This window comes from Ailuropoda melanoleuca, chromosome 6, assembly GCF_002007445.2.
Source record: "Ailuropoda melanoleuca isolate Jingjing chromosome 6, ASM200744v2, whole genome shotgun sequence".
NCBI classification, from domain to species: domain Eukaryota; kingdom Metazoa; phylum Chordata; class Mammalia; order Carnivora; family Ursidae; genus Ailuropoda; species Ailuropoda melanoleuca.
In genome coordinates, this window is record NC_048223.1 from 120197934 (window position 1) to 120225544 (window position 27611).

The window sequence follows — 27611 nt, forward strand, 5'->3', positions numbered from 1 at the left end:
TTTTTATTTCAAAATGAGAAATCTGCTCTTGCACAGTTTCTGGGCTTTTCTCCACTATGTGCATGTTAACTATGTGGTACACATTGTACTTTAGAACTTAGAAGTAGTTCTGGTTGAGTAGTAATTGATGGATCAGTTAGAATGGAAGTCACTTTAAATAACAATAAAGAGAAGCATTTGATTACTATCCAAGAAAACGAAGGTCCCCTTGCAGGTCCAGTAACTGACACACACCTTTGTCACATGTGTATGTAACATTCCCGTCACAGCTTTTTCAAAATAGACCTAAAAATCCCTATGCTGCTTGAAGCTACCAAAATAAGAAGTACGTAAGTAAAAGTTCTCAATTCCTAAAGCAGTGAAAACAGAATAACAAGCCACAAGGCGCACATCCACTCTCCTATTCAAAGGACATGAAAAGGTCCAAAACGCTGCTTTGTGATTAGTGCACCAGAAAACCCACTGCTAGTTCCCTTCAGTTAATTAGTTAGTAAATTTTCATTATGAAATGACACATATTATATTCAATACAAATGGTAATACTTTGAAAAAGAACTATAAAAAAGCAAATTAATTACAAAATATATTTGTATAGACACTGTAACTGACAGTAGAAACAGATGCCATCAGAATGTCTGATCAGTATAAAAATGGCTCAGTGTTGCTGTTACAACAACAAAAAAGACTATGGCCAAAGTTCACAGTCCACATTAATACCACTTTTCTTAGTTATACTTATGCAGCTATTTAAAAAATATTGTATTATGGGCATAGTTAAGTTTAAGGTAAAGATCCTATTTTAGACATTCAGGCAAAATGTTGAGAAAATAATTTAATATGTTCACAAAATATCTTACTGATTTTACAGATAGGAATATATCTTGTCATTCTAGAAACAACTGGAAGTAAATACAGCTATAGTTTTTATCTTTCTATGTATCTATTTTGAAGACTACCTCTGAGAAATGTTGATTTAATATAGTTGAAAATAGGAACAACCTGCCTGACATTTGGCTTTTCAAATACAACAGTAAGTTTCTCAATAACAACATTAATAACATTATTACTTGGACTCACTTGATAAAATTCATAAAAATTTTATCAATTATCTCGTCTACTCCTGAATTTTTTAAGATTTTATTTATTTATTTGACAGACAGAGAGCACAAGCAGGGGGAGGAGCAGGCAGCAGGGAGCCCAACATAGGGCTCTAGATCCCAGGACCCCAGGATCATGACCTGAACCAAAGGCAGACGCTTAAACACTGAGCCACCCAGGCACCCCTGAATTTTTTTAAATAAGAAGTATGCTCTGTATTTAGCATCCAGGCATAAAGGGCATCAGTACCATTTAAAAAAACCTTTCAGGCCTCTAAAAAGGGAAAAAGGATAGACCCAGATCAGTTCTCATGTTCCACACTACTTACTGACCTTGCTTCTCTTACAGTATTCTTATCACTTCTAGCTCCATCAGTAGCCTACGTCATAACACCTCATTCCTTCCAGAGAAGCACTTAGCACTTCACAAAATTTTCTCAACAGTTTTCCAAGCACACAAAATTGTAGTTAAACTTCTTGTCAGTTATGATCAGGAAGTTCTTTCTTTTTCCAAGATTTGTTATTAACCATGCCAGTTATGCTTGGGGGCTGCGGTGGGGAGGGTGAGGGAGGCAAGAAGAAGGAGAGAAGAATGCACACTACTGGTTTTGTCAAAATATCCCGGTAAAACCATAATCAACTATTTATCTCTGTAATATAAAACATTCAACACATAAGTAATATAAGCTACTATATTCCTGAAATGCCTTTTCTGTTTAATAAGGAACCATGTTAAATTCCTACATTTTAACAAAAAAAGAAATACTAAAAAGCAATTTTCTAGAAGATAAGGCACAACTTTTTTTTTTCCTAAACTGAAGAACATCAGTGAGTTATGCCTATTTGCCAAAGTGGAATTCAAGTCTTTCTTGTAACTGTTCATATAGATTACCCGAAATGCCCTTGCATTAACAAAATGCTTCTGCTGCTCCTGTTTCCTTGACCTTTCACCCTAGCACACGGTACTTACAAATTGTCAGGGGACAAGTCTAACGATTTTAGGCTATAACCTAACAAAATCTTTATTTAAAACCTAAATCGTACCTCAATGTAAGATACTATGTTTTTCTAATAGGAATTTGTAAGTTTTGATTCTGTTAAGTGTCTAAATTAAGTTAAATTAGGCTTTCTTTCCATTCTCCCACAACTACTGGTACATATTTGGACTACTGAAAATTGACTGTTTTAAGGCACTGCAAGAACTAAGTTTTATGTTAAGAATGTGTTTCTTGTGAATCTCCAACTCGTAGAAATTAATCTGATTCCACAAAAGAAAAAAGTTTTATTATTTCATTTCACTGCAGAAAAACAAAGCCTTCAAAAGCAGCCTACACAGCTAACAACCATTTAAAAAGTCATCCAGAGAATGGAAATTAAATCTGTACTTAGCAGGGAGTCACAACTAAGGTCTGAGGACGAAGATCCTGTTTATCCTAATTTTAGTGGGGAGTAAACAGAACAGATTGAGGCAATTTTTAACTTCCTTTCTAGAGCTACTCTCTAATCCACCTGCCCGCAAGGTGGCTGAAGGGACTAACAGCTGGCATTGGCTTGTTTGGTTAGACCTGGAACCTCTGGACTAACCATTAAGCATCAATAAATCTTAAAAGAGAACAAGGAAAATCATATTTATATCCTAATGTATTTAAACCTATGTCCCCTGAGTCACAAAATGTCCTTTTTTGCCAACAAAAAGGAAGAAAATGATGTAAGAGTTGGTCTGGAATCTCACTAGCTTCATCTACTTGAGTGAGTACCTTCAATTCCTGGGACCTTAGTTTTCCATCCATAAAAGGATTTCAGCCAAACCAGTTTCACCAACAGGTAACATGTGACACACCAAGTTCCTGAGGCAGTCTCTAAAAAATGACTCCATGGCCAAGTAAGTTCAAGAAATGCTGCATATTACTGCTACCTCACCTCCCCTTCCTCATCCTAGAGAATTATAAGGTATACTGATAAATTAAAGGCTTTGAGAACTCCTGCTGCTAAAAACAAAAACCCTACGAGATGAGTAAGTTCTGGGGATCGAAAGCACAGCACTGTGATCATATGTAATAACACTGTAATATATACTGAAAGTTGCTAAAAAAAAAAAAAAAAGATCTTTTTTTTTTTTAAGTTTTTTTTTTTTTATTCGACAGAGATAGAGACAGCCAGCGAGAGAGGGAACACAAGCAGGGGGAGTGGGAGAGGAAGAAGCAGGCTCATAGCAGAGGAGCCTGATGTGGGGCTCGATCCCATAACGCCGGGATCACGCCCTGAGCCGAAGGCAGACGCTTAACTGCTGTGCCACCCAGGCGCCCCCCAAAAAAGTAGATCTTAAGTGTTTTCATGACAAGGGAGAAATGGTAACTATGTGATATGATCAAGGTATTAACTAACACTATGGTGCTAATCACTGCAATACATGTGTATCAAATCAGCATGTTGTAGACCTCATACAATCCTCTATGCCAACTGTATCTCAATAAAGTTAGAAAAACAAAAAACTCTTTGACTTTATTTAATCTAGAGCCTTCCAAAGTTACATGACCAGAAAATTCTGGTTTTTTGGTTTGTTTTTAATTTCACATAACATTTATTAACATTCTATAGAATAATCTACAAAACTCATTCTGGGAAACACTGCCAGCTCTGATTCAGTTTCCCCAATCTGTATTTAATAAAAATGCTAACTGAAAATACTCCATATAGCTGTTTACAGTATGAAAAATCTAAAACAAACTGTCAGTGAATTACTGGCCCATTTTCCCCCCTTTTAAGAGTTATGGTTCCTATCCCAAATCATCCCTCCCAGTAGAGGATTTAGCACTTCAGACTGGTGAATGGCTAATGCTCAAGCCAACACCATGGAAGGAACTATAATAAAATGCCTCTTGGAAGAGTCTACTACCCTCCCAGAATCACAAGAGCCCCTAACACTAACACATGGAGCTTCCCAGGCTCTGCTGTGTGCGGAGTCCGGACGGCTAGTGCACGTCCTAATGAGTACGCTCCTTCGATGCGTGCTCCTCTCCTGCTTGCCATTCTCTCCCCAATTTCTGAGAACAATCGAGATTTGGGCAATAACTAAGTCATTCCTCACCACCTAACTCACTGCACGTATTCACTATAATGATAGCTGTAGGTCTTATAAAGTAGTGACTTTGAATCTATTAACACAAATAGCATATATCTGAACTTATTAAAAATTCATTTATTTATTATTTACTACTTCCAACTATGGTGCTTCTGTTTCTAAAACTAAATGGTTAAGATTGCAAGATGGGGGCGCCTGGGTGGCACAGTGGTTAAGCGTCTGCCTTTGGCTCAGGGCGTGATCCTGGCGTTATGGGATCGAGCCCCACATCAGGCTCCTCCACTATGAGCCTGCTTCTTCCTCTCCCACTCCCCCTGCTTGTGTTCCCTTTCTCGCTGGCTGTCTCTATCTCCGTTGAATGAATAAATAAAATCTTTAATAAAAAAAAAAAAAGATTGCAAGATGAATCCATAATCCAGATAAGAATATAATTCTACAGATTGAAGAGCTCAAGGAGAACGGAATTCAAAAGAATTTCGTTGTTTTGCAAAATTACCAGCCCCAAACAAAATCACCACAGAGTTCATATCAAAGGGCAAAGAAAAGGAAGTTCTTGGCAAAGTCACCAAAATGAACACCCATGAAAAAAAGACTCATGTATTGGTGACATCATGTGCTGAGTCCAGAATCATTTGCTTCTCTAATAGAAGAATCTTTAGGGCGAAAAAAAAGAAGAATCTTTTGGGGGCGCCTGGGTGGCTCCGTCAGTTAAGCACCTGCCTTCAGCTCAGATCATGATCTCAGGGTCCTGGGATCAAGCCCTACACTGGGCTCCCTGCTCAGTGGGGAGCCTGCTTCTCCCTCTCCCGCTCCCCCTGCTTATGCTCTCTCTCTTATTCTGTCAAATAAATAAAATCTTAAAAATAAAACATTTTAAGAAATAAAATAAATTATTTCCATACTTACGAGATATTTTAATATTTTGTGCTAGTGCTTAATTTAAATGTTGTAAACAAGCTTGTCTTTAGGTTATTAGGTCTTGTGGCAAAATGATTCATTCATTTATTTATTTGACAGAGAGAGAGAGAGTGCAAGCAGGGGGAGCGGTGGAGGGAGAAGCAGACTCCCCACTGAGCAGGGAGCCCGATGTGGGGCTTGATTTGAGGACCCTGAGATCACGACCTGAGCCAAAGGCAAATGCCTAACTGACTGAGCCACCCAGGCGCCCCAGAAGTGTGGAAATAATTTAAAAGTGTGTTTACGAGGAAAAGAACCTTAGGATTTTTTTTTTAATTGATGTTGGGACTCAAATTTTTTATAATAAGAAAAATCTTGAAACCTGTTGCTCTCTTCATCTATACACTGAGCGGGGATGCGTCAAAACTGAAGCTTTAAAATTGCATTCTTCTAACTGTAAACTTTTCTTCAGTACTGAATACAGGTATTTGCAGAATGGGAAAAAATTTTTAAAATATACATAGATGTGAAAGGACCCCTATCCACAGAATATAGAAAACTCTTAGAAATCAATAAGGAGAAAATACGTGAGAGCCTAATTTTTTAAAGGTGAGACAGATTGTTAAACAGGCACTTTCCAAAGATGAGGATATTCAAACGGCTCATACGTTCATGAAAAGGTGCTCGACAAAAGGCAAATTAAAACCTGGATATAATACCGCTAAATATACCCACCATGTCATACAAAACCAAGTGTTGGTGAGGATGTGAGGCAATGAGAATTCTCATAAGGTACAACCACTATGAGAAATGCAAAGTATTCACAAAAGCTAAGATATTTTTACCCTATAATTGAGGAATTTAATTCCTAAGTGTATACCCAAGAGAAATGAGTGTCGTGTCCATCAAAAGACAGGTACAAGAATGTTCATAGCAACTTTATTCGTAATAGCCCCAAACTGGAAACCATCTGCATGCCCATCAGCAGGAGAGTAGACTAACTGTCCGGTATCCGCACAATGGAAGACTACACAGGACTGAAAGAAAACTGCTCTTGTACGCAGCGTACGTGACTCTCACAACAGAGCACTGAGTAAAAAGAGGACACAGAGGAGTATATATTGCATGATTACATTTATAGGAAGCTCAAGACATGCAAATCTAATCTTATAGTCAGAAGAGTAGCTGCCTCCAGATGAGAGCATACTGACTAGAAAAGGAGCCTTCTGGCATGCTGAAAATGTTCTTCCTTGATCTGAGTGTTGATTAAGGGGCATAAACAAATGCAAAATTTCAATAAGCTGCAAGCCTAAGATTTGTGAGCTTTGCTGTATATAAATATAAAAATTAATTTCAAGAAAGAAAATATAAAGAAAAAACTACGGAGACCCTCCTGTGAATTTTTCCTAAAAATTATTTAAGCCACAGAATTTTACAGTTAAAAGAAATCTTGATTATGTAGTCCAGCTCTTCTAGCTTACATATGGATAAACTGAGGCCCACATGTGTTACATTTGATAGTCAGCAGCAAAACTAGCGTTAGAACCTAGAAGCCTTTCTAGGTTCTCACTTTCTCTAAATTAAACCAAGGACTCAACACCGCCACGAATCAGAACTCACACAAAAGGCTGTAACACCCAGAGATACCAAATCTCAGTGTTATAAAACAACACTAAAATATGGTGCTAAACAGATGTTCAGGTAACAAGGAAACAAAGCAATTAACAAGTCTACAACAGAATGCATGTTTATGATAATGACAAATTCAGCCAACAAATGGCAAAAAGGCAGGATTTTAAAAACATTTTCACAAGCAACATAAATGAGAAAGACATCCCATGTCCCATTTCCCAGCCTCACCAGTGTCTCTGCCCTTATGTGAGCACGTCCTGTCTCTCCCGTGGACCTGAAATGTACCTCCCGATGACACATGCAGGCACATGCTCTTCATCCAGGTGTCTGCCAAGGAGCCCCTCCCCTCAGAGCCTCTTCCCAACGTCCTTCCTTAACTGTCACCACCGCCACTCTCTATCCCTCACCTTTTCTTCATCAACTGTGAGCACATATTACTCTGACACCATACTGCATACTTTTTAATTTTCCTCACTGGTGTATAATCCGAGGGCAAGAAATTTTCTGCTTGTTCACTATGCTGTATCCGTGGAGTCCAAAATAATGCCTGGCACGCAGTAGGGACTCAATATTTGCGCTTAAATGCCTACATGCATTCATTCATGACTTGAATTAATCAAATCATAAACGAATAAATGAATATTCATATTCTTTCCTTTCCCCCTATGCTTCTTCAAGGCCCCTGGCTACTTTGTAGAATTGGGTCACACCTGGTAAAGGTGAGATGCCATAACCAGAGAGAAGCGGTCACCAGTAACCAGAACGGCTATCACTGAAGAAAACACCTGTGCCTTTCTCCTCTGCTCTTCTCAGAAATGCCAGTGTCCTCCAGAAACACCTTTAATCTTCTGCAGAGAAACTTCCAGTAAATATTTTTGAGGAGCAACTACTCAAGAGACTGAGGACAAAACCAGGTATCATTAAATGACACTAAGTTGGGCAAAAGAATTCAAACTGACCTTGAAAAAACTGGGTGTCTTTCAAAAATCTGAATGACCTGAATTAAGGATAAGCAGAAAATATAAAGCCTAGAAATAAAAATTAGCAGGAAACCACAATCAAGAAAAAATTTATTTTAAAAGCCCTCTGGTCAAAATACTAAGAAATAAATGTATTATCAGTAATTTAATTATTACTAAAAACTAATACTTGATCTTACTAACATATTAATAATGGTTATAGATACTGCTTGCACACTTATCAAATCAACTGATTTCAAGCAAGATCAAATATCTCCACATCATACCAAGTACATGTATTTCCAATAATTTTTTTAAAGATTTATTTATTTATTTGAGAAAGAGAGAGAGGGAGAGAGTCGGGGGAGGGACAGAGGGAAAGGGAGAGAAGTAGACACCCCGCTCAGCAAGGACTGCCCGACATGGGGCTCGATCCCATGACCCAGAGATCATGACCTGAGTTGAAATCAAGAGTCAGATGCTCAACTGACTGAGCCACCCAGGCTCAGTTATCATTAATACAAAAATTATTTCCAATAATTTTATTTTATTTTTTTTTAAAGATTTTATTTATTTATTCGACAGAGACAGAGACAGCCAGCGAGAGAGGGAACACAAGCAGGGGGAGTGGGAGAGGAAGAAGCAGGCTCATAGCAGAGGAGCCTGATGTGGGGCTCGATCCCATAACGCCGGGATCACGCCCTGAGCCGAAGGCAGACGCCCAACCGCTGTGCCACCCAGGCGCCCCTCCAATAATTTTAAATATTATTAACATTTTAACATTTTTAACATTAATGCAAACCTATGTAAGGATGTTTATTAAAGTATTTTAAAAGCCATTTTATTTGTTAAATAAAATGAGCAAAGGACCATGTCTTACTCATGTATGTATCCCCAGGACCTACCACAGTGACTGGAACATGCTAAGAATTCAATGTTTGTATGACTGGTTGAATAGAAAAATCACCCTCCTCCACAGCTAAGAAAGGAACATGAAGCAATTCTAAATATAAAATTTTGAGCTATTTCTAGAATGACAAACAGAAAAACATATATATATATACACACACATATAGCAATATTTACAGACCTACACAAATATAGCCCCTATTTCCCTTAAAGACAGAATTGTGCTCTGGATAAATAATCACATATATAATACATATATATATATATATATATATATTTTTACCTTTACAACTAACTACTGACCAGAATAAAATCAACTACTTTTTAATCACGCAAGCAGTTACCTAAAATTATCCGGCATATCAAATGAATTACCACAGAAAAACACAAACTTCCCTTGTTTAGACTAGTTATCAATAGGCAGTATTGTTCACTTGTCAAGTCACTACCAGGAGGTCATAAAACTTGAGGCTGCACAGATTTAATGGCAAAAGCAGAGCTAAGGCACAAGAGCCAAAGACAAATGGTGCTCACGACAAGATTATTCCTACCACCTGAGTTTTGCACTCACTAAAATGTGCTTAACTCACTGTAGGTAAATTTCTCAACACTCTCTTTTAGGAAATTCAAAACAGCTTTTACTTATTATGGAAGAACAACTGTCACGAGCTTTTGACATCATTTGAATTCTCCTTTTGCTTCAGACACAAGTTTCAAGAACACTATTTTCTCTCTGAGTAGTTTTCCATTTGGCAACAAGTCAGCTCTCCCTCCAGCTATTTCTCAAGAACAGGCAACTCAGCCACTCATGCACTCAGTGTGTGCTCACTGGGCATCTACTCCATTCCAGACACTCTGCTGGGCATTGTCTATTTCCTCTGATTCTGGCACCATATTTTTATGAGTAGGTACAACAGCAAAAAGTATGCTATAGATCATGGTAGACTAATGAGCTAATTTTTCAAAAGGAGAGATGTACTCTAAGAGTAAGCAAGAATCTCTATCACAAGAGTTAAAGAAAAAAAAAGCAGAAGCATTCATAGTTCCTTTGTCTCCCATTCTAAGTAAAGCAATTAAGAAATACATGTACAAATCTTCACCAACTAATCCCTTTTATAAGTTTTATGTGGTATCATGGGATTTTAAAGACTCAAATTACATATCGATGAACCAAACTGGTTTTGAATATTACTTTTTTCCTTTGAAAGAACCAATTCTAATTTAATATTAAAATTTCAAACATATGTGATCTTTTGATTCCAACAAATATTTGAATTACAATGGAAAAAGAAAACTATAATTTCATTTGCAAATGCTGGCAGGATGGGACAGAAGTATCCTTTATTTGCCCTTGACCTCAGTATTCTCTGAGGAATCCTCACGGCTTATGATCATCTGCATTCTAGCAACCAAAGTTTAGTCAATGATTATTTAACCAAGCACCTTTACCTTTATTTAATCCTCATGACAAACTCCGCTGTACTATTTCCCCCCATGTTTACAAATGAGGAACCTGAAATAAATAAAGCAGAGGAAATCAGAAACTTGCTCAAAGCCACACAGACACAGGTAGTAAGTGCACAAGCTAAGATATGTTTTGCTTTACTGCTCTCTTCTTTAACAGTATAGGAAACAAACAGTACGCAAAAATAGTACAGTGGGGTTTGTCATGAGGATTAAATGAAGGTACAGGAGCTTGGTTAAGTAATCATTGCCTAAACTTTGGTTGCTAGAATGCAGATGATCATAAACCATGAGGAATCCTCAGAGAATACTGAGGTCAAGGGCAAATAAAGCAGGAATGCAGAGTCAGGTTAATCAAGAATCAACATCCGGGGAGCCTGGGTAGCTCAGCTGGTTAGGCCTCCGACTCTTGGTTTCAGCTCAGGTGGTGATCTCATGGGTCACAGGATCAAGCCCTGCCTTGGGCTCTCAGCTCAGCAAGGAGTCTGCTTGAAGAGTCTCTCCCTCTGCCCCTCTGCCCACACACGCAAGTCATCTCTCTCTCTCAAGTAAATGTTAAAAAAAAAAACAAACATCCATTTCATGCCAAACACTCCCATTGACAGCCTAACATTCCATGTCATCGTCCTACCCCTCAGCTTTCAGAAAACAATGTAAGCATGTATATATTAACTATGAGAGTTACTGTTATCCTTACATAACTAGCAGTCAGTTATCAAGCTACTCCAGAATTTCAGATATTGAAACTAAAGACAAAACCCCAGAAGGGCACAATAAAGGTTAAAATGAGGATGCAAAACAGAATGCTTATGTCCCCAACTCAGAAAAATCTCTTAAGCTCCTTTTCGCATTTTCCTCCCGGACCACTACTTTACTAACAATAAACTTGCCGATCTAGTTTCCAAGCCAATAATTAATATTTCCACTCCTCCCTTACACCAGCTCTACTTTTCCTTAATACTTAACCCCTGCTAACCTACTATATAACGTACTAATGTATTATGCTTATTGTTTAAATGATTATCTCTGACCACCCACCCCCACCTCTGAATGTGAGCTCCACAAGAGCAAGGGATTTTTATGGGAATTATTCACTCATCTGCTAACTGCACCAAGGGCCTCTGGAAGAGAACCTGGCACGCAGTGAGTGCTCAATAAATATTTTAACAAAACATTAAGAAACCACAAATTAGAAAGAAAAAGAATGTTGAAACTAGACAAACTAATACAGTCAACAACTGACATGGAAAAAAAGAAAGGAAAAAAGATTAAAATAGAGAAACACTTTAGAGAAAAAAGGAATCATCTGAGGGCACGTGCCATAGTGCAATACGCAAGAACAGAACATTCCTGAGGGACTAGGAGCGCCATTATCAACAGCGAGTCTGCACGCATTCTGTGTGAGAAGGCACCAAGAGCACCATACACTTGGCAGAGGTTGTCATTTTAAATGATCAGAGTACATAAAACCTTAGCAACAAAAATGTTCTAATTATTAGAAAATCTGCTCGTGCTGAACGTTTCACTCACTGATGTCAGGTATTCTATATTAATTACTTAGGCCCGCTTTCACTTTTTTGTGTGTGAGCACCGTGGTCCAGCATAAAAAAGATGGAAATCTGCAGACATTGCTCTGCCACTAACTACCATGTTATCTTGGACAACCTACTTTAATTCTCTAAATAGGAGAATTTACTCTACACAATCGCTAAGGTCCTTTCATCTCTAATGTCATACAATGCTGTGATTTTATAACCTGAGACAAGTTTTAGATATTATTGGCAAAAGAAACTTTAAGGAAAAATGTTCCTTTCTTTTTTTGAAAGATTTATTTATTTTAGAGGGAGAGAGCAAGAGAGACAGAGTGCGGGAGAGAAGGGCAGACGGAGAGGAGGAGGGAGAGAAAATCTCAAGCGAATTCCCTACTGAGTGCGGATCCTGCTGCAAAGCTCAATCCCAGGGCCTTGAGACCAGGATCTGAGCCGAAACCAAGAGTCCGACGCTTAACTGACTGAGCCACCCAGGCGCTGCTTAAGGGAAAATGTTCTTAGTGTAGCTGTAACTCCACCTCTTTGCATCTCCCCCCAAATTAACATTATGCTGGGGATATAATCGTGCTTCTGTTCTAATATATTTAGGTAAGTGATTCAAAAGCTTTAGTAATTTCACAACTATTAGTGACAAATGTCTTGAAACAAACCTAAGACATACTACAATACAAAATCCCTTGACTTGGGGGCTGTTCATAAAAAGTGGCTTTTTTGATTGATTGTACAAATAACCGTCTAAGCCTTCTACTTTATTCAAGCAAGTTATCCCTGGCCTTAAAAATAAATAACAAATATTTCAAAATGCTGACAACTTGCCATCATTCAAATTCTGTTTTTAGAGAGAGAGTGAGAGTGCAACAGCGTGCGTGTGCAGAGAGAGGAGCAAAGGGAGAGGGAGAGAGAGTCTTAGGCAGACTCTGAGCTGAGTGCAAAGCCCAATGCGGGGCTTATATAACAGTTATTTATAAAATAGTACGTGCCTATACACGATTGTCTGATTTCTCTACATAATTGAAGAAAACTGTTAGTCTGATACAACGAATACTTTTCTAAACATAAGTCATTATTTTCATACAGAGAAAAACTATTAAGAGAAAAATGATTAATGGCTTCTTTCCAGAAAATATTTAATTCTTTAAGAAGCAAAGACTCATTTATAATGATCATATTCAATGCCTTAATGCAAATTACTTCTAACAATGGCAAAAGGGAAGCACTTACCCTAACTTCACAGGCTGTGAGCACACAGCTTACACAGCTGGCTCAGGGACAGAGCCGAGCTAGGATGGAGGAGCGAGCCTGTTCTAGAACTAGACCGCCACCTGGTGGCGGAAGTGAGAAAACAAGCCAGTGTTGTACCACTTCCTTTCACTACTCCATGGGGTCAGCATGGACCCATCCAACCCTCTCCCCTTTTCTATACCACACTGTTGAATCATATATGCCTGAACAGAAGATAACTTTCCCCCAAATAAGTATCCTTCAGAGGAGGTCTCCTTATAGTTGAGATTCTGAACTAATTTAGAAAACTGCTTTCTGGGAAAGCAGAGTAGTTTGAACTAACCTCAGTCATAAGTTCTAAATCAATACAAGACCACCTGACGGAATCAGCAAACAAAAAAAGGTATTTATAGGTAAAAGGGCATAATATCAGGGGCCTGTTTTTGGAAAACCCAACAAACAACAAGTGGCAAGGGGAATAAGGCTGTGCTGACAACGCTGGAAGTCCAGTGGTGGACACACAGCGGTTCACCATACTGTCTTTATCCTATGAATGCTTGACATTTTCAATTTTTTTTTAAAGATTTTATTAATTTATTTGACAGAGACAGAGACAGCCAGCGAGAGAGGGAACACAAGCAAGGGGAGTGGGAGAGGAAGAAGCAGGCTCATAGCAGAGGAGCCTGATGTGGGGCTCGATCCCATAACGCCAGGATCACGCCCTGAGCTGAAGGCAGACGCTTAACCGCTGTGCCACCCAGGCGCCCCCGACATTTTCAATTTTAAAATGTTTTAAGGGGCGCCTGGGTGGCTCAGTCGTTAAGCGTCTGCCTTCGGCTCAGGGAGTGATCCCAGGATGCTGGGATCGAGCCCTGCATCAGGCTCCCTGCTCCACTGGGAATGCTGGGAGCCTGCTTCTTCCTCTCCCACTCCCCCTGCTTGTGTTCCCTCTCTCGCTGGCTGTGTCTCTCTCTCTCTCTGTCAAATAAATAAATAAAATATTTTTAAAAATAAAAAAATAAAATGTTTTAAAAATAAAAATACATCATTCAGATTTACTTATTAATCTTAGGGACATGTCTTTCACGTAATATGTGAACTTCTTTCCAAAAAAAAAGCCTCTTAAGCCTAAAACTTAAAACCAATTAGTCATTTTTTTTAAAGTCTTTTAAAGATTTCCTTAAAAAACAATAATTGGTAACACTGTGAATGTCCTGATTATCACAACCAAATAGAGAAAAACTCTCCCGATGTTATTCACTTGGGTACTTATGGCCCAGCATAACATATCCACTCATTTCATCCACGGATTCAGCGTGCTGTGTTGTAAACAATCTGTGAACAGAAGCGAAGATGATGTGCTGTGTAATCTATGCCAAGAGCGCTCTCATGCTGACAAAGACACCTAGCAGGTGAGAAACTATTCTTAATAACTATTGTTACTAACTTGTAAATGTGTGACATAGAGGGAGGAACGAAGGGGCGCCTCGGTGGCACAGTTAAGCCACTGACTTGTGGTTTCGGCTCAGGTCATGATCTCAGGGTCGTGAGCTCAAGCCCCGCATTGGGCTTTGCACTCAGCGCAGAGTCTGCCTAAGACTCTCTCTCCCACTCCCTTTGCTCCTCTCTCTGCACACGCACGCTGTTGCACTCTCACTCTCTCTCTAAAAATAAATATAAAAAAAAAAATGAAAACATAGAACAGGGGTGAAGCCTGAGAACCCTACTTTGTTTAATCACAGAATGGTATGCTCACGGAAGGAAATACTTTTGTGATATAGATCTTTAACAGGAATTTACTAAAAGCAGTAATAAACTGTAAACAACAAAGCCAGAAACAAACAGTTCAGGAAGGGTTCTAATCAATACCATGGAAGGAGACTAAAGTCAGAGAAATCACAATCCACGGGCAACAGCTCCCCAATCCCTTACTTCAGCCCCAGGGACTGCAGGCAATGAAGAGGGGTGCACAACGATGCCACCAGAAGGCCCTTTCTGCTTGACACCAGGTGTACATGACCACACAGTGACTTATAAGCAAATCCCTCAAGCCAGGCTTACTTTCTATCCTCCCTAACTCTACCTCAGGTAAAGACTCGACCTCACCAAAGGAAATTAAAAAAAAAAAAAAAAAAAAGGGAAGGGTAGGAATACATATTTCTCTTAAAATTTAAACAAAAAATTTTTTTTAATTCTATAACAATGCAACTACGAGATTGTGTACACATACATACAGATACATACACACACAAAGTCACGTTTATTCCACGATGAGGGGAAAGGGCAAAGTATAAACCTACCTGTTGAGCGCAAACAGAACACTTTATATGGACCAATTAGAACAGATCTAATTTCTTGCTGCTTAAATATTTTATTAAGGCAAGAACCTGGATTCAGTCACTAAATCTATCAGAGCAGATTCATATTCCTACCGAGAAAAAAGTTACGAGTCTTTCAAGATGCTGTTTGTTAGAAAGATAACTTTGAAACCTCAGAATTGACACTGTTGAGAATTTTCCTAGTTACTCAGGACAATCAAGTGATGTCATTTCTGTCATGCACTCGACTGCTCAGTCCCGTTCACCTTCCTGTTGCCAGGAGCATCAGTCTGCCGCTTGCTTCCCGAAACTGTTACGAAGTACAAATGCCAAACACAATTCTCTCTAAACATTCCAGCCTATGATCGTAGAGGCTAAACAAAATAAGACACCTCCTCTAACATCTTTCCAATACTTTAAAAATTAAGCAGGGATACGTTTCTCAGCCACTGTCAAAACACCAAGTCTGGTACCACACTCTGTAGGGTATGAGGCGGAGCAAGGCCCCCCTCTAAACTGGAGTGCACAAGGGTGCAGCATCTGGGAAGGGAACTGGGCAAAGTCTAGCAACCTTATATGAGCTTTTGCCCTCTGATGCACCCTGTGAAATCAACCATAAAAGTATACCTCTACGCACACATAATGACAAAATTATACCACCTGTAGCAGCACAAAATTAGACATAACCTAGGGACACCTGGTGGCTCAGTCAGTTGAGCGTCTGACTGGTGATTCTCGCTCGGGTCATGATCTCATGGGTCCTGGGACTGAGCCCCATGTTGGGCTCTGCACTCAGAGCGGGGAGTCTGCTTGAGATTCTCTCTCTGCCCCTCCCCCCACTCACACGCTCTCCGTCTCTAAAAATAAATAAATCTTAAAAAAAAAAAAAAAGGAGGGGCGCCTAGGTAGCGCAGTCGTTAAGCATCTGCCTTCAGCTCAGGGAGTGATCCCAGCGTTCCGGGATCGAGTCCCACATAGGGCTCCTCCGCTGGGAGCCTGCTTCTTCCTCTCCCACTCCCCTGCTGTGTTCCCTCTCTGGCTGGCTGTCTCTCTGTCACATAAATAAATAAAATCTTTTAAAAAAAAAAAAGGAAATAACCCAAACGTCCATTAGCAAGAGACTGCTTCAATAAACTACAGCACATCCTTTCACAAAACAGCATGTAGCTGAAATAACAAAGACTTAGAGCTCTCTATGAGATGCTAGGACTGTGACCTTGGATTTGCTTTTAGGGAAAAAAGAAAGGTGCTTCAAAGTGTACGCAGGATGTTTTTCTTGGTGAAAAGGAGGAAAAATAAGAGTATTCATTATGTATTTGTTTATTTTTGCAAAACCAAACAAAAGACCAGAAGGATAAACCAGAAACTCATCAAAATGGTTATTACTGGAGGGCACGGAAGAGGCTGGAGATGTGGAAAGAAGACTTCTCTGAGTGGATCTCTTTGGGTGACTCTGGAACCACATAAATGCATCGCCTATTAAAAAACTAAAATTAAGAAGTAAACTCCCACATTCAAAACAAACTGAAATAAATGAACATAAATCAATCTGGTATCATAACCACTTAAGAGAATAAAATTATTCCATGTGACTTCTCAACACAGTATTCTGATGGAACATCTGAATGGGATTATGTCCTAGAGACAAAAAACAATCACAAAAGAATCATACACTGCACTTACCAGCTGTCATTAGTACTATTATTGATACTGAAATGCTAAATCTACTGTATGCGCACCATAATGCAAAACAAGTTCATAAATATGCTCACGTAATCAAGAAACACAAAAAAGAGAAACAAACAGGAAATCAGAAAAGATAACACCACATGTTAAATTTGAATTGGAGATATCAACATAAATTCATACTACCTAATTGTTCGTGGTCTCTAAATTCAATCTTCATTAAAAGGAATCAAGGCTTCTTGGAAAAATGGCTGCCAGGTTCCAAGACTGGGTTGGGAAATGGGCAAGATGAGACTGGAGTATGTTTCTGTTCTAGAAAGCAGGAAGGCTCTCAATACTAAGAGGAGCCTATCAGAGGACAGAGGAGATATCTTGATGGAGTGTGCACTGAGCAAACTTGGGACAGTTTGAGCATCAAAAAGAATAATGACTGTGACTACAAAGTACTGAATAAAAAAATATCCAGAAGTTTTGCGGGGGGGGGGAGGGAAACTAATTTGTCACCAGCTCCTTCCTCTAAAATTTGTAATTAAGGTGAGAGAATTCAGCATTTACCTTGCCTTCTTAGGAAAAACTACAGGTTATCCTCGGTTGATTAGGAAAATCTCCTCCAGCCTTGTTAACCAAGAATGGCTATTAGTACACGTATTAAAAGAGAAAAAGGAAAGCTAAACAAATCCCTATTCGACAACCAACAGTGAAATGATGGATCCAAAGATCAGCAACGGACACTATTACCTAAAAGGTTGTTGCAGAAAGGGCATTCATCTGTGCTGAAATACCTCTCTACAGATTCCCTGCTAATCACAAAGAGGACATCTGGAGGTCACCACCTTAACACGGTGTTCAAAATTAGCACCATCAACACCAAGACAACCCATCATTATGTATCTTCTGACATAATATGATGTACACAAAATTGCCTAATGAAGTACACACGCCAAAATCGTTTAACCTGAATCTAGTCAAGATTTAGACTTAATTTTCAGTCTACAGGGGATTGGACCCACAAAGGAATAACTTAAATTAGACCAGGAGGAAAGATTCAAATAAATACAGAATCTGGGACATTCTACAAGACAATGGCCTGCAATTTTCAAAAGCCAATGCCATGTACTGCCACAGTAATGAACATAACTAGCACCCAATTTAGGCACAGAAATATGACGCTCCACTAAAAGGAACCGGAACTCCTTGGAGAAAAGGTGGATCCCAAATCTGGAAGGAAAAGCTACAACATGAGTCTAGAATGTCTTGTCGTGCCAGATAAAAGAAAATTCTTGACTAACAGGGTCGTAGCATAAAGTCATAGGAGCTTGCTTGAGGGAAATCCTAGTGGCCAAATCTGGGACAATTTAAAGCATTAAAAAAAATTATGGCAATGGATTATAATATTTCAAAAGTTTTTTAAATCCATAAGCCCACAGAGATACCAAAAGGAAAAAAGATGGTGGGTGGGAGTGAATGGAGAGAAAATGTTCTTCTTTACAGTAAATATGCAATTTTAGGTCATAAACGAGGTCATAGGGGTACATGGGTGGCTCAGTCAGTTAAGCGTGTGCCTTAAGCTCAGGTCATGATCTCAGGGTCCCGGGACTAGAGCCCCAATCAGGCTCTCTGCTCAGCGGGGAGCCAGTTTCTCCCTCTCCCTCTGCCTGCCACTCGCCCTACTTGTGCTCTCTCTGTCAAATAAATTAAGTAAATTAAATAAAAATAAACGAGGTCATAAAAGAATGTAATTCAATTTGATAAATCACCATTCTGTGGCCTCTCCCACCTTTCCATAACTGATTCAGGCAAGGAACATCAAAGGACATTAAAACGACTGGCTGATAACACTGTTGGGAAAGAGGTTATTCAAAACATCTCAAAAACATCATCCCACGGATTACTTTAAGGTATCTCGTGCTTTACAATAGAAAGATCTAATTACGAAGGTAAAAATGTCACTCAACAATAAAGAGATCTGGGGGTGCCTGGGTGGCTCAGTTGGTTGAGCATCCAGCTCTTGATTTCAGCTCAGGTCATGATCTCAGGGCTACACACTGAGCTGAAGCCTGCTTGGGATTCCCTCGCTCCCTCTGCCCCCCTCCTCCCTACTCACTTGTGCACATGCTCTCTCTCAAAAAAAAAAAAAAAACCCCACCTAGATTGGATACTAATTTTTTTAAAAATGGGAAAATAAATAAATATAGGGCTAGATATTACATGACATTTGTAAATCATTATTAGTTTTCTTCTGTGTGATAATGACATCGCATTTTGAATAAGTACATCTTACTTTTCAGAGATGCATGCTGAAGAACTTAGGAGTAAAATGTCATGTGTACAATGAAAGTTAAAATGACTCTCACACACAGAAAAGATGAGGCAAACATGGAAAAATAACTATTGTTGAATCTAGGTGATGAGTATACAGGTGGGTCAGTATACTATTCTTTCAATTTCCTTTTTGTTTGAAAGTTTGTAATAAAATTTAAAAAACAATTTTGTCAATGCATCAGAAATGTGAAGAGACCATTGCAGATATGAGTACAATCTGTTTTTCAATGAGTTTAGAAACGTTGAGGTCAAATTTTAATTATTCTAAGGAACCAATGGCACTTAATAAGTATTATTAGATAATGGTATTTTCTATAATACAATATCAATAAAATTCCAGCTAAGATCCCATGTTTATATATGAAATTAGTGGTATTTTGAAAACAAAGATTCGTATATGCTGGTTTTATATTGTCTTATACAAAAGATAGGTCACGAATTACACCCATTTGATTTTATTTGTATTATATTATTTTCTAAAAACCTGGCATCTATCTGAATGATTGAAACCAGGAATGGAAGCAAACATGCTGGGGTAACTCATCAAGTCCTTTACAATCTCACTATCTACAATTACATGCTACTTCTCTAAGGATGTTACACTAAAAAGAACTGACTTGCTATTTTATATACCAAAGCAATCTATATTATCTTCTCATCAAATCTTTGAAAAAATAATCTACTTTTTGGGGCGCTGAAAGGATTATTTTACGGTTACCAACAGAGTTAAAATGGATTTTATGCAATGACATGATTGCTTGAAGTCTCCAACTTACCATGCTTTTATTTACTTTAAATGCTTTATAACCATAAGAGCAAAAAAATGTATTTTCCTGAACACAAGTGAATTAGTTTTACCCATTATATTAACAAATCCACACCAGAGTGAGCTGCTGCACAGAGCCCCTAAAGCAAGTCAGAAGAACACTTAAAACTTTTCAGAGGGGAACTTTTTGGCTTCTCTTCCTGCATCCGAGCACAAGAACACAAGCCATGCAATCATGCAGAAAACTGTAGTCATGTACAGGGGAAATTACTTCTGCACTCTATAATGAATGAAATAGGTTCCTTCAAAGTAAAATGCCACACTTCAAGACTGGGAAGCAAAGTATTATGCGCAGATCAGTTTCTCAAGGCAGCCAACCCTACACATAGAGTGTGCTTACTATCTGTAAGCAAGGGTTTTGCCAAGCGAAACAAGAATGTCTAGGATGAAAACACATGAGATGAAGGACCTCAGCTGCAGCAGTGACCCTCTCCTTACATGGAACCATCTCCAAGGCAGCTTACGGGTTTGAAATTCCCTATTAATTAGCCCCAAATTTAACCAGAGGTACTGCTCCTGACCACCACCCTGCATATAAAGCAGGGTATCACTCAAAGAGAAATGACCGTGTTCACTCCTAACTCCAGAGAAGTTAGGCACAAGGGGGCAGACCACAAAAATACAGAATGGCTCACCAATTCCCAAGGGAAATGAACTGTGTTTGGAAAAGTGCATGGGGAAGTCCAAGCCTAAGGGCGTTCTTAAAAATTGAGATTTTGGTGATAAGCAAGGAAGAGGAGATCACTAGTTTCATGAGGGCAACAAGCTAACCCACAGGCCGAGCTGATATGTCAGAGAGAAAAAGGAAGAGACAGGTAGGAAGAGCCCACTTGGGGTCAGAACAAACTGTAAAGAATGGCTCCAAAACTGCCCCTGCAAAGGGGCCCAAATTTAATTAAATCAGACTATAAAGCAATTTACGCCCCCAGACACCGTTGAAAACCACAGAGCAATCAGCCAGCAATTAGTGGAGACTAAGAGCTGGGTCTGATACCAAAAGAGACAAACAGCCTAACAAACAGATCAGGGTAAGAAAAAACAGAACATCCGGAAGACCACTATCATCCCAGGGTAACTGCGATGCTCAAGGCTGAACCCTAGGGAGTGACATCAGAGACTTCTCATACTTTATATAAATGTATACTCTCCTGTCTTCCCTACTGATTTTAAAACCAATTGTATAAAAGAGCAAAATTGTGTTGTTGGAACAATGACATACACACAAGTAATATATTTGATAACATCATCATAAAGAAGGTGGATGGGAACAAAGCTATAACACAGTAAGGAAATTATGCTAGATGGTAACTCAAATCCACTCCTAGATATATTCCAAAGAGAAATAAGTAGGTCCACATAACACTTGTACATGAATGTACACAGAATTTTTCATAAAGCCAAAAAAACGAAAGCCACCCAAACGTCCACTGATGGATGGAGAAACAAAATGGGGTATGATGAAATATTATTCATCCATAAAAAGAAATACCAGTATGTGCTAATAAAACATGGATGAACCTTGAAAACACTATGCTGTGTGAAAGAAGCCAATCAACAAGAGACCACATACTGTGTAATCCATTTGCATGAAATATCCAGATGAGGTAAATCCAGACAGAAGATGGAACAGTCGTTGCCTAGAGCTGGGACATTCAAGAAAAATGAGTGACTACTGATGGATATGGGGTTTCTTTTGGGTTGATGAAATGTTCTGGTGTTAGTGATGACGGTTGCTTAACTGTGAACATGCTAAAAAGCACTGAATCATATATTTAAATGGGTGAATTATATCTCCATAAAGTTGTTTTTTAAAAAAAAGCCCAATGCAGAGTCTTGACCTCCATGATATTATTTTACATTTATTTCTTAGAAACTATATTCAGAGGGATGAGAGAGAAATCTACGTATTAAGAAAAACAATACCATTTCCTATGTCTCTGAAAACTCTGTACGAATTCAGTTAGATGTCAGGTAAATAAAATGCTATGGATGATCTCAAAGTCAAAGGATTTATCAAACACAAAACAATATTTACCAAGCCATACTCACTTCTATGATAGCAAAGTACAATTCTGTCAAATCATTTTCACCAGTACAAATTTGCTGTAAGCATGTGACCCTATAAAACAGATCATTAAGGCAAAGCCACTTGGCTATAATAAAGAAATCCATTACATATTTCTATTTAAACACGAGGTCAAATCACATACCCAGAGTTCACTACTACTGATGACAGTGAATGTAAATTAAAAATGTACAGCTAACTGCATACAAAGGAAATACAAATCTGAATGGTTCAAATTAAAATTTACTGTATTAGAATTTTAATTAAATGCCATGTTCTTCTTTCTTAAAAAATATATACCACTTTTACAGTATGGATTACTACCCTATAACATGTATCATTTACACCACACATTGTTGTCCCATAATCTACAACAAAATTGAGAAACATCACCTAGCACACAGAATAATGCAAAGCCTTTTTTAAAAAGCCTCAATTGGGGTGCCTGGGTGGCTCAGTCAGTTAAGCATCCAACTCGGTCTCCGCTCAGGTCTTGATCTCAGCGTTGTGAGTTCAAGCCCCATGGGGTCGAGGCGAGTGAGGGGGAGAAGCCTCAATCACACCTTAAGTCGAAATACAGACCACCACCCTGGAGCCTCTCTAGATGCTAAGCTCCAGATGCTGGTTTCTGATCAGTATCTTTCCACGGTTCGTTGTCCTACAAGCTTCTCAAACTCAACCTGCCCAACGCAGAACACATTTTCTGTCCCAAAGCGCACAAATTCTTCTTACTCTTATAATTCTTATCTCAGATAAGGTCACCATGGTGTACCCAATCACGCAAGTCAGAAACGAAAAATCAATCTGGACTCGTCCCTCTCCTCCATGTCCAACTCCCAAACATCCTTCAGGTCAAACACCAAATCCTCATTAACGCTAGCTCCAAAGTGTCTGCTGTACCCTCACCATCCTCTTCCACCAGTATGACTTCAAGTCCATCATACTTCATTGGCTCTGCCTCAAGTCTCACCACTCTTAAATAAAACCTCCTGCACATGCCTGCCACCTGGCCAACATTATTTTGGGAACCACTCCTCTCCTCTTCTTAAAACATGTGGTTCAAATAAGCCCCTTCCCTTACCTAAGCTCTTGGGTGGGGCATGTGGTCCAGACATGACCAGAGTTCTCCATCCCCTAGTCACAGAGCCTGGTTCAGGGATAAGAATGTACCTCAATTTGGGCCAATCAGTACCTTTCTCAGGACTTCTTACTGAAATAAGAAAAGAAGTGCGTGTTATTTTTTGCTGAGATCACTCGCTGTAAGAACAACGTATCTTACACTGGCAGTATTCATCTCTGCCACCACGTGCCTGCTTCAGATTCGATCCTTAAAAAGAAAGCAAGCTGGGAGACCACAAGCAAGAGCTATTTATGGTATTTTCCTGAGATTTAATGAAGCCAAAACTTCTTTGTTACATATGCAAATAAATCCTTTCTTAAAAAAATCAATTCAACTTTGGTTTCTGTTGCCTATCAAATCCTAACACATTTCTTAACAACTAAATGGAATTCTCTAGCTCCGCTATCTAAAATCCTCCAATCATTCTTTATTTATTACCACTAAGGTTCAAGTCCAAGACCTTAAGGTCTACAAATTCTGGCCCCTTGATTATTTGATGGCATAATAATCAACTTTGGCACTGCTAAACACCATAAGCAAAGTAAAAAGGTAAACGATAAACTAAAAAGGAATATCTGCAACTTTTATCCAAAGGGCTTAGGACCTTAATAGATAAACAGTTTCTAAGAAACAGAAAGAGATAAAGTACTCCTAGAAAAACAAACAAAACTATGACCACATGGCTCACAGAAGATAAAACTCAAATGGATTTTAAACAAGAAAACATGCTCAATTTCATTTATAATAAAAGGGATGAAAATTAAAACCAAACAAATTTCATTTGCATGTATGTGGCAAAAATTCACAATTATTTTTTTTTAAAGATTTTATTTGTTTATTTGACAGAGACAGCCAGCGAGAGAGGGAACACAAGCAGGGGGAGTGGGAGAGGAAGAAGCAGGCTCCCAGCGGAGGAGCCTGATGTGGGGCTTGATCCCAGGACTCCAGGATCAAGCCCTGAGCCGAAGGCAGACGCTTAACAACTGAGCCACCCAGGCGCCCCCCAAATTCACAATTCCTACAAAATCTCAGTGACTAAGGCTATGGAGGAACAGGCAATGCGCACAGATAGCTGGCTACAAAAGGGTACAACCCCTGTGAAGAGGAATCCCTCTGGAGAGGAACTGACCCAGCAATCTGGAAGCTTATAACAAAGACACGGTGACAAAAATACAAACAATTCTATGTACAAGGGTACTCACTGCAACACTCTGAAAGAGTAAAAGACTAGAAATCGCCAAATAGCCACCAGTAAAGGTCAGAATGAAGAAACCATGCTAGTACTCGGCGGCTAGAAAATGAAGATCTCTATATATTGTTCTGTGTGACCTCCACGCACACTACGTTTGTATAATAAGGAGGAGACATGTGCGTGTATGTCTAAGTATATGTATATGTATATGTACTGAAATGTTTTAAAAACATGCATACACAGGGATACACATACACACATGCACACCGCATATACAGAGAGAAAGATCACACACACACAAACACACAGATACCGCATGTACATGGGCTTACATTTTCAAAGAGTATCAATAGAAGCAAGATTAATTCTAAGATAAACAACCCGGTTTCTTTTAAAAATGCTATTAAAAATGAGGGAAATTTATTTTAAAGACTTTTTTTTTTTTTTAATTTATTAGAGAGAGAGACAGCCAGCAAGAGAGGGAACACAAGCAGGGGGAGAGGGAGAGGAAGAAGCAGGCTCCCAGTGGAGGAGCTCGACGTGGGGCTCGATCCCAGAACGCCGGGATCACACCCTGAGCCGAAAGCAGACACCTAACGACTGAGCCACCCAGGCACCCCAAAACGAGGGAAATTTATTTTAAATTAAAAGATGTTTAAGAGAGTATCAACCAAATGGGATGTATAGATCTTACATGAATCCCGATCCAAACAAACCAACTTTTGAGAAAACTAAAGAAAATCAAACATGTACTGGGCATTAGATGACATATTTATTGTTAAGCTTGCTGGGCATGATTATGGTACTGTAGTTATATACTTTTTAAAGTTTGCAACTTTTAATCTAGAGATTTCCCTTTTTAAGAAAAAAACACTATATATTATGTGTTTGTCTTACAGAAGTACCCAGATATCATTTTTATTTTTTTTTAAAGATTTTATTTATTTATTCGACAGAGATAGAGACAGCCAGCGAGAGAGGGAACACAAGCAGGGGGAGTGGGAGAGAAAGAAGCAGGCTCACAGCGGAGGAGCCCGATGTGGGGCTCGATCCCACAACGCCGGGATCACGCCCTGAGCCGAAGGCAGACGCTTAACCGCTGTGCCACCCAGGCGCCCCCCAGATATCATTTTAAATAATCCTTTATCCCTCCTATTTTTTTGTGAACCGGTTATTCCATCTAGAAGCTTATAATTCAGTTTCAATTTCTTCAGCAAGAGTATTCCATAGGTGGCATTTAACATTTCTTACATATAGTCCTGTTGCCAAGAACGCCCTTCTCTCCTTTGGCCTGACAAACATTTACTTATCCTTTAAGATTTGGCTCAGAACTCACCTCCTTCAGAAAACCTCTTTAACCTCCAGTCCCACACTAAGCTGGCTTCCCCTACTTACTAACCCAACAGCTAACCCTAATGCCATTGGAATTGCCTGCCCCTCTGTTGCCCCAAGCAGGCTGTGAATGCCATTAGCAATGGACTAGTCTGCAGGACTGAACTCCACAGAGGCCTGAAGCCTAAGTGGGCCAAGTTCCAGGAAAGTAATTTTACCCAGTAAACACATCAGATCACAGCCTGGTGTCGGGGGACCCAACCATTTATACCTGGTAAGCAGGCAGCGCAAAGCCAGAATCACCAGGGTAAAAGGAAGGAGTAATGTTCAGAAGGAGTGAGAACCCCCCACCCCGAGAATATCAAAGGGAGCTTTTTGCACCTGGCAGACTCCTTACTATTTATAAATACTATCATCCACAGCTGCATGTCTCAATGGGGAACTTAGGGAAGTACTTCCCAAACTGGAATGGGCATTCAAATTGCCCAGAGACCTAATTCAAAACGAGGATTTGGATTCAGCAGGGCAGAAGTGGGACCCCAGATTCTGCATCCCAGGTGAATGCTGTTGGTCTGCAGACCACACTTCACGCAGGAAGGTTCTGGGACACCTGAACGTCAGCCCTCTCTTCGGGAACACACAGCATTAACTCCTGTCTTACTAATCATCTCTTTTAATCTAACACAGTCTGTGTCATTAAAACAAACAAACAAATCCAAACGTTAATTCTTCTCCATCTGTTGGCATCTTTCTTCTAAAATATCCCCTGTGACAAACTATGCAATCTCTCATTCATCTAGATCTCTCAAGCCTGGAAAATAAGTGACAGTCTAATATAATCTCAACACACTTAATTCTTTTCTACTGGCTTCTTGTTAATAAGTTTGTTAACTAGGGGCACCTGGGTGGCTCAGTCATTAAGCGTCTGCCTTCGGCTCAGGTCGTGATCCCAGCATTCTGCGATCGAGCCCCGCATCGAGCTCCCCGCTCAGCGGGAAGCCTGCTTCTCCCTCCTCACTCCCTCTGCTTGTGTACCCTCTCTCACTGCCCCTCTCTCTGTCAAATTAAAAAAAAAAAAAAAAATCTTAAAAAAAAAAAAGAAGTTTGTTCACTAGTCCATCTTTCCCATTTGATTATCAACTCCTTGAAAGCAGAGACTCTTCCCTCTGTGCCGTGGCCCATGGTCTGGTCTGGCACATAAGTTTGCTGATGACTGGCCGCATAAACACAGCACACCAGGTTCTTGGAGAGAACCTTGAATATGAACCTATCCTTTTTTAGGGACTTAAATGCTCACATGTAGGACTTGTTTTCACAAAAATTTAATAACATACACTGAAAAGGATCATCAGCTCTACTTAATAAGAAAATAGCAAAAGAAAGTTCTATATTATGCTTCTTCATAGACAACCTCATCATTCTTCATAGACAACCTCATCAAGATAGGAAAAAACGTTTCACAAAAGGTACCTCAGTCTTCCCACATTCATCAGGCGGATCCTGGTGTATGGCCATTTGATACTTGACATATAAAGAAAATGACTGGCTGAAGGACGACTTGAACTCTGGGTCCTCAAAGGAGACAGGTACTAACCTCACCTTCAGAGCAAGGAAAATACAAGCAAATGCTATTGAAACGTCTCTACCCGCTGACGTGCTTCTGAAGGTGAGGCTAGAGTAAGATCTCCGCAAATCCACTTCCAAAGCTCAGCGCTGGAGTTTTTCATGAAATGAATAAACCCTGGAACGTGCTGACGGACCCAGAGCCTAAAACGCTAACTTTATACTAACGCTTATGAAAATTTTTAACTCCTAAGGGCCAGGACAATTTATTTTCCTTTTGTTTTTTTACTCTTTCCACCTACTGTGGTTCTCTGTCCCCTCTACTAGTATTAAGTGTTTTCAGATTTGTCCCCTTCCAATTTTTTTTCTTAGGTAA

At 39.4% G+C, this 27611-nt stretch overlaps 1 protein-coding gene across 12 annotated transcripts in view; it reads right to left on the bottom strand.

The window, feature by feature from the left end:
• ATE1 (arginyltransferase 1) overlaps window positions 1-27611 on the bottom strand; it is a 163814-nt gene that overhangs the window by 115461 nt on the left and 20742 nt on the right. For 4 of the 12 annotated variants that reach the window (XM_019805147.2, XM_034663368.1, XM_034663376.1 and 1 more), the window contains exon 7: window positions 27143-27271. The exons of the other annotated variants lie outside the window; for them this stretch is intronic. In XM_019805147.2, coding sequence (XP_019660706.1) covers window positions 27143-27271 — 129 coding nt within the window. The remainder of the gene's footprint in view (window positions 1-27142; window positions 27272-27611) is intronic. 12 annotated transcript variants of the gene reach the window in all.